This window comes from Paralichthys olivaceus, chromosome 11, assembly GCF_024713975.1.
Source record: "Paralichthys olivaceus isolate ysfri-2021 chromosome 11, ASM2471397v2, whole genome shotgun sequence".
Lineage (NCBI taxonomy): Eukaryota > Metazoa > Chordata > Actinopteri > Pleuronectiformes > Paralichthyidae > Paralichthys > Paralichthys olivaceus.
In genome coordinates this window covers 11,333,410-11,344,333 of record NC_091103.1, presented here as the reverse complement: position 1 = coordinate 11,344,333, position 10,924 = coordinate 11,333,410, and the positions used below count along the sequence as shown (strand labels likewise).

Genomic DNA, 10,924 nt, shown 5'->3' with positions numbered 1-10,924 from the left:
CTCATATTATGCTTCAATAAAAGTACAGGACAGCACATCATGTATATGGCTTTATTTAAGGTTCAAGTCACATATGACTCTCACTCGAATTAAATATATTCAACATGTTACACCTCCACATTGCAGCTCCACTTCCCTATTTTGGTAAACTACGCCATAGCTCTGGATGACTCCTCTCCAAAGCTCTGAGTGACATGAACAACTATTTACAACAAGTCATGCTTAGCATTGAGAGATAAGATCTCTAATAAAAACAAAGCAAAGAAAACAGAAAAGACAAAAACAAGCAAAGAGTAAAAAAATAAAACTGTACATGTATTAAATAAACCAAAAAAAAATCAGCCCTGTGCTAAACAAGACCATGAACACGTGTCAAGGTCTTCAACACACAGGGCCGGAGTGCAGCGGGCAGCTAAAGTTTGACACATAGAATAAGGGTAGTACGTTCTCTTGTCAAGGTGATGGCAGAAACACAGAGCGCCTCTAACGTCGCAGCCACACCCAAGTGTTGACGAGCCAGAAAGCTACGGAGACCGAGTACAAGATCATCTCACGCTTTGCTCGCTCCTTGTTCTCCTCTTCCAGATGTTGGAGTCTCCGGTTTAACTTGATGAGCTAAGGATTAATCAGGGGAATAAAATCATTCACGTGGGTCTTGTGATTAGCTCCCACACATAGAGGGAATGTATTTCTAATTAACTAACCTGACGTCGTAGTGTTGTTGCATCAACCACAGTCATATCATCAGGCCCTGCGTCCAGTGATGCTTCATAAGAAGATAATGCAAGCCTTGGGAAAAGAATTTGAGATAATCATGATTCAAACATTCGCAGCAGAGTGTATTTCTTAAAAAGCACATTTACACACGAAACAAACTTTTTACTGACTGCTTTTCTACCAGGGTTTGATCTCGTATCTTGAAATGAGAGTGTAAGATGAGGAAGATGAAGAGGGAACAGATTGAAGATGCCAGGTGAGGTTACCTGGTTTCATGCAGGGGGTTGGAGCTTGAAGCTGACCCCCCTCGCAGAGATGGTTTGCTGAATAGGTCGGGAAAGACAGGATTGGGAGAGGGAAAAATGAGAGAGGTAGAGAAACACACATGGTACAGTGCTGCATACATGAAGACACAACCTGCCTTGTCTTTCGCATGCATGCAAACGATGTGTTATCCTGGAAATTAACAGACTAATCTTTGTTTTGTAGTTCTTTTAAAAGGTTACAAAAATTCTAAAGCGCTTTCAAGTTTGAACAAATCATAATCTGAAAAAATGAGAGGCTAATAATGGGATTTTTTGGAAATCATATTTCTGAAGTGTCCAGAAGGTGAGGAGTTTTCTTTAGCTTTCACCTTATCCAGTCGTCAGCAGGGCAAACAGTCAGTTCAGTGAGTTGCCAAAGTCTAAGGAATGTGCATGTGAGCATTTTGAGGTTCTTTTTGCTCGGAAATGAACTCAGGTTCTGCAGACTGTCATAGTTTCATTTATTTAGACTTCTCCTGACCCATGAGCACTTTAAAAGCTTTGAACAAAAGTGGTCTGTGCTATTACACGTTAAATGGGCCAGTTTTTTGTACAGTTTGTTATTTCTGATGACGATACAATAAACACATTTCCTAAACATAAGCTTTCCTTGACCCTTAAACCTAAATTAAAGAGTTGGTCCTGGCACAACTGAAACAAGCTGGCGACGAGAAAACATCTACAGATGATTTGATAATAGATGCTGTATAATAATGTTACTGAAAGTTAGAAATTGTTAGAAAATGATCACATTATGTTTGAGGCTATCGCATAAACAACCTATAAAAGGATTAAGTGCCAAGCAAAATTACAGAAACACCACATTAAAGCCTCTAAACATTGGGAGCTTACGAGTCTGTATTATAATAGTCTGCACTGCCCCCCCCCTTTAAAGTAAAATATGACCGGATTATTGGGAGGTCACCTGCGAGGGTTCTCATCCAAGACCTCCAGGACCTGCTGGTAAGCCCGACGTGTAGTGGACTGGAGGAAAGATAATACGCCGCTAGTGCTGTACAAGTTGTGCTCTTCATCAGTCCCGGTGAGAGGGGGACAAGGGTGGACAGTAGCTGGGGGGGGCAGGGTCGCACTGCTCAGTGCCCACCATTAAGAGCAGCCAATTCAGAGGAAACAGGGAAGAACAAGAGGAATAATAGAGGAAAGAGGGGAGGGAAGGAGGGAAGAAGGGGAGGGAGAGAAATAAGGAAAAGAAACTGTCCTAAGAAACGGTTTACTGACTTTGCAAACATTGCAACTGAGTGAAAGTAACTTAAATGAATGTTGCAACATCAGCGAGAGATCAAACCTGCCCACAACTGACAGAGCTTTACTAACATAAAATACAACTGACACAAAACAGAAATGGAAGAGGGGCATGAACTAAAGGCATCGACAAACAAATCTGAAATCTGCAGCTAAAAATTTCAAGACATCTTAACAGCTTTGTCTCGAAAACATAAAAATATGTAAGGAATGCATTCGTTTTCTATCATGTTTCTTGTCATGTCCTCCAGTGTTTCTAAGTGTGGTCTTATGTGTTTATACATTAAATAACCAAATTGACCCCTTTTGCCCGATATTTAAAGTTATTTAGAACAATAACAGATGTGATCATCATGAAATAAAAAATGTGATGAGAACATATCACTACTAATGAGTTAATGGATTAGTGTCCTTGACCAAAACAGCAGCATTGACACTCAAAGCAGCAAAATGTCAACAAACAACCAGCGGTGTCACACAGACAGAGGGACAGAGCACAGAACAAAAAGAAAGAAGCAGCATGTTGGTGCATGCATGAAAGAGATAAGAGGGAGCGAGAGCAAGTCTAATGGTGCGACGTCCAGGCCAATACTCACGCTGAATCATTTTTCACCAGCTGACTGTTGTGACGGACGGCTGCGTTCTCACTGGCTGAGCGTTCTCGTCGCACTCGTCCTTGGGGCCGCAACTAGATGCCAAATTGACAACTGGTTTATTCAGGTTTAGTTCTTAGTAATGAAGTAAGATTTTGTTGATTAATCACCTACCAACTCCTCATTGTCTGGAGCTCCCCGCTGCTCCTCTTCCATGAAGTCCAGGGGTCGCTCATTGAGGGTGAGGACTCTGGGTGGTGTTTTCAGTGAAAGGGCTTCAAGTGGTGTTGACTGGATAAGGTCAAGATCTCTAGGTCTGGAGAACTGAGCATCACTACTGTCTCCTGGTGGAGGTAGAAGTATGAGAGTGAACTGGAGTTGACATATGGATAGATACTAGCTAATTGGAAAGCAGCCTTGAGAGCATCTTTGTTTCATTTCAAGTCTTAAATATGATACATAATACTAATGTGTCTCATGTGCCTCTAGGAGCAGGAGGGACAAAGTCCTGAGCCACTAGTAGAGGGTTATCTAGTATCATCATATAATAACAGCTAGATTACAGTCAGCTGACCTATGAGTTGTTTGCAATAAAGAACTTTGAAAAACACATCATTTAACAGCATACCGACCTGCAATAACAATTCTCTCTGGGACCTGCATTAAGACACTGCGGGGGACCTCTTGGAATCCAACATTCGGGTCCTCGTGGGCCTGCAGGGCCACTTTGAGCATCTCAGGGATGCGCATCCTCTGGCTGATCCCCTCGGTGTACTCCAGCTCGTACTGGATACGGTTCATCTCTGCCATCTCTGCCGTGGGGGAAGGGAAGGCTGCTCCGTTCATTTGGCTCTGAGGAATCACAGCAACACAGAGCAAACAGTTTGTTGGAATATGATCACAAAAAGTTTAACTCTGAGGTTGTGTGCTGCATATCTGCTGATACCTCTTAATAAACTGATAATCTCCTAACACACAAAAAAAGGATCTACTCAGAAATTGTTAGTACTGATGCAGCTGATGAGCTTCAGGGAGGAGGAAGGACATGAAAACACAACATGTGACAACATCATATGACAGCAATGTAGGGTCCCATGGTGGATGAAAGCAAAAGGAGGCTACATGCACCAGTTTATCATCAGTCGTCATGACAGCAGACTACAGCACATGTATTTTATTAAAAACGAAGGTACCTTTGGACAGTGAAGCCACATTAAGCAGTACTGATATTGTTATAAGCGTTACAGAACTGCTGCTGAGGGTCTCTGTGGTTTAAATGACTGCCAGGTTCTCTAACAAAACCCTGAAGCTCTGGTTATTTTGGGTTTCGCATCACATTAGCGCCATTTCAAGCTAACGCGTTAGCTTCGGTTTCTTACCTTGTTGCTGGGGACAGCGACCTCTCGAGTAACAGTTGAAGGATCGGCTCCTTTACAGACTGAAGATCTGTGTAAACACTCAGTGTGGCTGGGTTAAGTGCAAGTGTCGCAGATGATGAATCTATCGAGCATCACTTTGTGTTGATGTGAGAGAGGAGGCTCCTCTCTTCTTCTTCTTCCTCTAACGCGCTCCAAACAGGAAGTAGCGAAGCTTGGGAGGAAGTTACGTGACTGGCACCAAGCGCTGAAATTAAAAGCAGAAATGCCATTTATTTATGTATCGTTGGTATAATTTATTAGTTTTATTACGTTTTTATCATTATTACTATCACAATCTATTTTCTCTTCAATAAATGTCTGTTCATATACATCTGCTCTGTATGACACTACTCTATATGTGACTTACAATGCTTCAAATATGCTTTTGACCTTATACCTAATTTCTCTGTTTACATGCTGTTGTCTTTTCCTAAATTGAAAAATGCAGAAATATCAGATGTGGATGTTTCTTCATATCTACGTTTGTTCATTTCACCTCTACAACATCTGTGAAATATATTTAACATTTTGATATTTCTTTTTGGAGTGAATCATTTTTTTAAACTTTATTTTATTGTTAATGTATTTGACATGGTTTACAATGCATGTATTATTCATGTGTAATAACGTGTTCTATTTGTTTTATAAGAAAAAGTTGAAAGCTAATATTACATTTTAAAAAGATAGACAGACAGACAGACAGATAGATACATAGAAAGATGGATCGACTTTAATAAACATTTATCTCAATGACAATAAAACATATGCAACACAATCATGTTCCTGTCCTTACTTCAGTAATGCAAACTGCAAATGTAATTATTTTTCTCTCTTCTTTACGATTTTTCAATACCATATATTTAAAGGAAAACCTTTGACAAACAGGCTCTTACTTCTGAACATGTTAGCACACGTCATGTTTATTCAGGAGAGCCTTGCTGCCTGTGTTAATGTGAGTAGTGCGTGCACAGGTTGCTGTGGCCGGGGGTTTGAGGAGCTGGCCCCCGCAGTGATAGTGGGTGGTGCGTTTCAGTCGGAGCCATTCAAAGGCTGCGATTGACATGAGCCAAGTCTGCTTGCACCGGTGCTCAGGGAAATCACGTCCGGATCTCTGGACACATCCGAACACAAACGTAGAGTCAAAACTTAGTCATGTCGCAGGAGGAACTTGAGTAAACGTCAGGATGCTGCGCTTCATCTGATGCTGGACTCAGAGGCTGCACCGACTGTGACCGAGCACTTCTCTTCTCCCCGGGTCTCTAACAGGCTGAAATCATGCTCCCATATACCCTCATCCTGTGTGTGATATCACTCAGCACCGTGCACGTCGCATCATCTCTGCAGCTGCAACCTGGCATGTAAGTAATGTGTTTTAATTTGGGTTCCACCGTTTTTATTTGCACTTTAAAATATGGATTGAGGTTAATGAGAAAGTTTTAATTTCTTACGTTTAAATGCTTTGAAATAAGACAAAAGCAACCTGTCATAATATGTATTCAAAAAAAAGGACACATATTCACATAAAGCCCAAATTTTACTAATAACTTAACTTGTGCGTAACATTTAAGCTATTTACTTTTTATTCTTTTCAACGCCCACTAGGAGTCGCCCTTTGTGGTCCTCCATGAGGATAAATGTGTATTTTACAGCACTGATGTAACATGCTTCTGCATAATAGCTTCTAATGGAATGTATTTTTTTATGAATAGCCTATTACTCTAGCAGAGATTTCCACATATAAATAGAGCGTGTTGGACAGGATGGAAGAAGTCGTTTTCATCAGCAGAAAAGCTGAATACTTCCTCTAATTAACTTCAGGCTGCTGTGTATTAAAGCCAGATGGTTTTGTGGAGGAGGACACACTTTTGGACAGTTTACCTGCTCTCACAACACAAATGGATGTAGGCTACTTATGACTGACTCATGTACCTGCATGACAAACCTCCAGGCTCTTTAATGAACACGCACATGAACATGCAAACAGTTCTGGAGAACACAAACTTAATTTCCCATGGATGGATACCATGGGTTGTTTATTGGGTGCTGTGGGCAGTGTCCAAAAATCTTGGACTGTTTTCCCCCCTCAGCATCGTAATCAAGCACATACAAGCACACACAAACAGGAAGCTGTGTAATTATCTGACAAACACCATGTTTGATGGGGTGGTGTTCATACAACTGAACATGTGTAGAACATTTGGAAGCTCTCAACTCAGTCGACTACGTGCGTCAACATATTATACATAATAATGAGAAATTAAGTACTGACTGGCTTGTTTTGAAAGTCATCATAACAGCATCTAAAGTTGTTGTTTTTTTTCTCCATTTTTTAATTATACAAAAGTAATTTTGAATGTCTCAACCCATCACTTTCTCTTGCTCTTTCTTTTTATATTTCGTCATGCACAGGCCAAATGTTTGTGCAGATCAGGAGATGTCTATGCTGGGGGCCGCTCAGCCATGTGTCCAGGCGTTTACCCGCATGGTGAAGGTGTGGAAACAGGGCTGTACCAACCACAGATGGTGTATGGGATACGAGAGGAGGTATGAGCAATTTCAACAGTTTATTATGGACATCATCATCCATGTGAAACACTGCAGTGAGGGTGATGGATAGTACACATATTACACATATGGATGGAATTACAACTGTGAGTCTCCCTTGTTCAAATGCATTTGTCCTTGACATTAATAAACTTCACTGGAAAAATCAGCGCACAGCCTTTTTGTGAATGTTGGATAGATCAAGATGTGAGACGTGAGAATACAACAAACTGAGAAAAACAAAAAAAATACAAATATCTCAGGATAGACAAGAGGTGCCATGCAGGAAGAAGAGGCTGAAGAAGTTGTCAACTTGGAAAGACAATGAGATTTGAGAGCTTTTGGTGACATGAACAAATGCTGGTGTTGATGTGCTGTAAACAAAGACATGTCATCTCCACAGATTAATTATTACTTATATCCTGCCTACTGCGTGCTCTACCCAGCTGCCACCCCTCACCTGAATGATCAGAACACTTTCCTGTTGTGAACGCCCCTGACTCTAATAATCTCAGTGTCAATCTATCATTTGTAAAAGGAAAAGTCTGGAGAGTTCATGTTCATGTCTGAAATCATTGGATTAAATTCATGTATAAACCTATAATGTAACTGCCAGGTAATGTTATTATGTGACTACAATAATATCACCTCTCCTCCTCAGGACAGCATACTACACAGCATACAGGCAGAGGTACAGCATGGACTTCAACACGGTCTACAAGTGCTGCCCAGGTTGGACTCAGAGGGGTGAAGAGATGGGCTGTCTGCATAGTGAGTATTTCACAGAGATCACTGGCCTGGTTCTGATGTTGCTATGAAGCTCTTATGTATATAAGTTATATTTGGCAGAAAAGAAGCTAAACTACTGACTGGATGGACACACAAACATACAAACACGCAGGCTTCATACATCTTTATATCATCAGCAGTGTCATGGTATGCACAGTATGATGTGGTGTCTGCAGGGGTGTGTGCTGCCAATACATGTTTCAATGGAGGCCGATGCTCAGAGACCGAAGACCAGATATGTCAGTGTCCACTGGGCTTCAAAGGGACAAGATGCCAGTATGGTGAGTTTTAATTAAAAACTACATATTTTACAACGATTAAAATAAAGATAGTCATGTTTACAAACCTGCATGCTCCATTCACTTTGCAGACGTTCATGTACAATGTGGAGTGAGAGTTGAGCGCAGCTTTATTAGTCAGTGAACGGACACACGTCCTCTAAAGCTTTAATAGGCCCGATTTAGACCTTCTGCTTTCAGTTTGTAAAAGCAGAATGAGCCTGTAGTGGGGCTCTGATTGGACGAGGCTGCTCTGAGGGGGTCTCTGGGTAGTTAAAGGCAGAAGAAGTGCTCAGAGTCCCCGGGAGGATTGGTTTGCTTTGAAGGCTACAGCCTGGAGTGCTGTGGCTAACCCAGCTGAGCCTTCACTCTATAAAAACTGCATGTTTACAAGGGTATATCTGCAGTTTGGCTTGGTACAGAGAGAAAAAGAAAAGATTCCTGTCTCTAATAATAATAATACTAATAATAACCAGCCACAACATTAAAAGGTTTTAATATGTATTTTTTAAAATTTTCAAATGTTTTAGTGGCAAACCTTCATCTCCTGTTCACTTCCAATCTGTGCGAGCAAGGAGGTGAATATAACATTTGCTTCCTGCGCCGAGACAAATTACAGCCTGGCGTAGCATTTATTTCAACATTCGCTTTGCATTTGCACTACGAAATAACAGGAAATGTAAATACACAGATCCTCTTGTCTCTGTCAGTTTGTTCTTTCTACTGTTCAAACCCCTGCAGTCGTCTTCAACACGCAAACAAGAAGACAGTGGTTAGTATTTTGGAAGACTCCTGCCGAGATAAAATGGTGAACTGAGACTATTTGGTTCCTACCCCCCACATGCTTGCTAAGACACAAACACACACGCAATGCAAAGGGTTTCCCGTTGGGTTCCTTGACTTTCCCAGGAGGAAGGAGGACCTGCCCACAGGTTGTAAACAGTCCTGGCTCTCGCTTAGACTTCACAGGAAGGCGTCATTGTTTGTCAGAGGCATCGCTCCTATCCGTTTGTTTTGACATGGCCTCTTTGGCTTTCACACCTTGCAGTGACAGATTGAGAGCGTATAAGGATATTAGATCTGATCAGAGTTACTGTTTTTTGCTTTCACTCTTCTACATCCTGTACTTGGCTCCACCTCAGCACAGAGAACTCACATTTTGCACTTTTTGTAAAGCGTTTTTCCTTCACTCTTCTCTCGAGACAGATTTATCCTCGCTCTTCTGCCAGAGTCATTATACAAGGAAACAACCAACCTCCCGTTTTCAGTCAGTTTTCTAAAACTATACCTTTGCTAAATGCAAATGGATTTTTGACAGCTACATTGTTTTCAAAAGATAAATATCCACAATCCTTGTAAAATCTAATTCATAACAACAATAATAGTTTCCCCTTTTCCCCTATATTTCTTCAATTCAAACTGATTCAACCTAAAATTGTAAGTCAATCCAGAAACCTTTTAGGGAAATTGACCCACAATAACATATAATACTGCATATTTTTCACAGTAAGACTTTAGTGTACCACAAATTGTACCTGTACTACTGTGAAAATGTATTCTCCAACTGCTAAAGGAATACTAGGAGTATTCAGAAAATCTTGAAAACTCATTTATTAAACAATGGGAGCATTGATGTGAAATCCTCCTTGGTTGTATCCCTGGTGACATGAGAGATTTCAGGCCACTGGCATCATCCTAAACGTGAGAACATACTGTAAGAACTTGTGGCTGCTCTTTAGGCAGTACATATCTATAATGACATGGATAACACTTAAAGCCAAGTCATTTGCAAAAATCACAATAAATATGAGAGAAATAACATGCTGCTTTGTATCATGGACGATATATATATATATATAATTTTCTGAAGCTTTCAAAACAGGCCATGGATATGCACCAATCAGAAACAGTTTTAAAGCAACACTATGTAACTCTAAGCAACAGCACCCTCTGTGTTTGATTAATTCTGTTGGGCTCCATGTCCGAATAGTGACAAATGGTTTTCATGTAAAAACAAAGCTATTATCAGTGTTAAGTGGAGTTCTGTCTGTAGTCCCACTCACTGAACGGTGGATATTGTCTACAATCCTCAGCTTCATAAACCAAAAGAGCTGCTGCTGTAACGACAACACCAAACTCTGTTCAGAATTCTTGATATATTTAAAGTTCCTCGCTGAATATCAGAGATAATCACTGGTTTCTAATGACTTCTAAGTCTTTTAAATGGCTCTACTTTTCAGCTGTGACTATATCAGTCCGATACCCACCTACTGTAAGAGATCGTACCTACTCACCAAAGCAAGAGCAGACGGTCATGGTGACATGTGGGCATGAAAACGGTACCATTCTACATATTCCAAGTTGGTGAAATATTAGATTCATTTGGAAGCTGTGGTTTTAAGGTGCATAGTGTTGCTTCAAAATGAATTTGCTTTATCACCTAACCCGTAAACTAAGCAATGACCCCAAATCTTCATCTCTTCCTTGATAGACATGAGTTATCAACAAGGTCAGGAGATCTGTTTGTGACATTAGGCATGTATGGCCCATTCCAGCTTGACACAATTACCGAGAGAGACCTAGAAACCTGGATAACTGTATCTGCACAATGGGCCACCAGTATTTCACCAGGGAACACTGTACACTATTGAATTTATGCTGTGAGCTTTTACATTCCACAATGACAGATTTATCACTAGCCCGATCCGGATCCATGTACGATGGAAAAAGAGCAGATACAATGGAGAAGCAGGAATTTACCTCTGCAGATTTGTCTTGGAGTAATATGTTAAAGCAACTTGACTTTTGCTGAATGATATTTTCAGATTTATTATATGTCTCCTGTATGTTACCAACCTTTCCCATGTGTTCTTATGATAATCCTGCTGCATGCAATGTCTCTTGTATTGTAGCGTGTAAGTATTTGGCTTTTTAGTCTTTTTTTCTGTCCGAACATGTGACTATCTGGATGTGAGGGAGATTGCAAATTGAGTTAGAATCTCAAAGAATTATTACTT

At 40.6% G+C, this 10,924-nt stretch overlaps 2 protein-coding genes across 4 annotated transcripts in view; one reads left to right on the top strand and one right to left on the bottom strand.

Moving 5' to 3' along the window:
- Window positions 1–37: 37 nt before the first annotated feature.
- Window positions 38–4,484, bottom strand: mffa (mitochondrial fission factor a). 3 transcript variants are annotated; one of them, XM_020095159.2, is made up of 8 exons: window positions 4,258–4,474; window positions 3,511–3,730; window positions 3,053–3,222; window positions 2,882–2,973; window positions 1,948–2,112; window positions 984–1,040; window positions 705–789; window positions 38–615 (listed from the first exon to the last, which is right to left on the bottom strand). In XM_020095159.2, exons 2-8 carry the CDS (start codon window positions 3,722–3,724, stop codon window positions 484–486), a joined length of 915 nt encoding a protein of 304 aa, XP_019950718.1. In that variant the 5' UTR covers window positions 3,725–3,730; window positions 4,258–4,474; the 3' UTR covers window positions 38–483. The 3 variants fall into 3 exon arrangements, with proteins under 3 accessions (XP_019950718.1, XP_019950719.1, XP_019950721.1); XM_020095160.2 differs by lacking the exon at window positions 1,948–2,112 and having other exon boundaries at window positions 4,258–4,473; XM_020095162.2 differs by lacking the exons at window positions 984–1,040; window positions 1,948–2,112 and having other exon boundaries at window positions 4,258–4,484.
- A 731-nt stretch (window positions 4,485–5,215) lies between these two features.
- The window catches only part of egfem1 (EGF-like and EMI domain containing 1), a 56,650-nt gene continuing 50,941 nt past the window's right edge, over window positions 5,216–10,924 (top strand). The window contains exons 1-4 of the mRNA XM_069535010.1: window positions 5,216–5,654; window positions 6,706–6,840; window positions 7,502–7,611; window positions 7,806–7,910. Coding sequence (XP_069391111.1) covers window positions 5,572–5,654; window positions 6,706–6,840; window positions 7,502–7,611; window positions 7,806–7,910 — 433 coding nt within the window. The 5' untranslated portion in view covers window positions 5,216–5,571. The remainder of the gene's footprint in view (window positions 5,655–6,705; window positions 6,841–7,501; window positions 7,612–7,805; window positions 7,911–10,924) is intronic.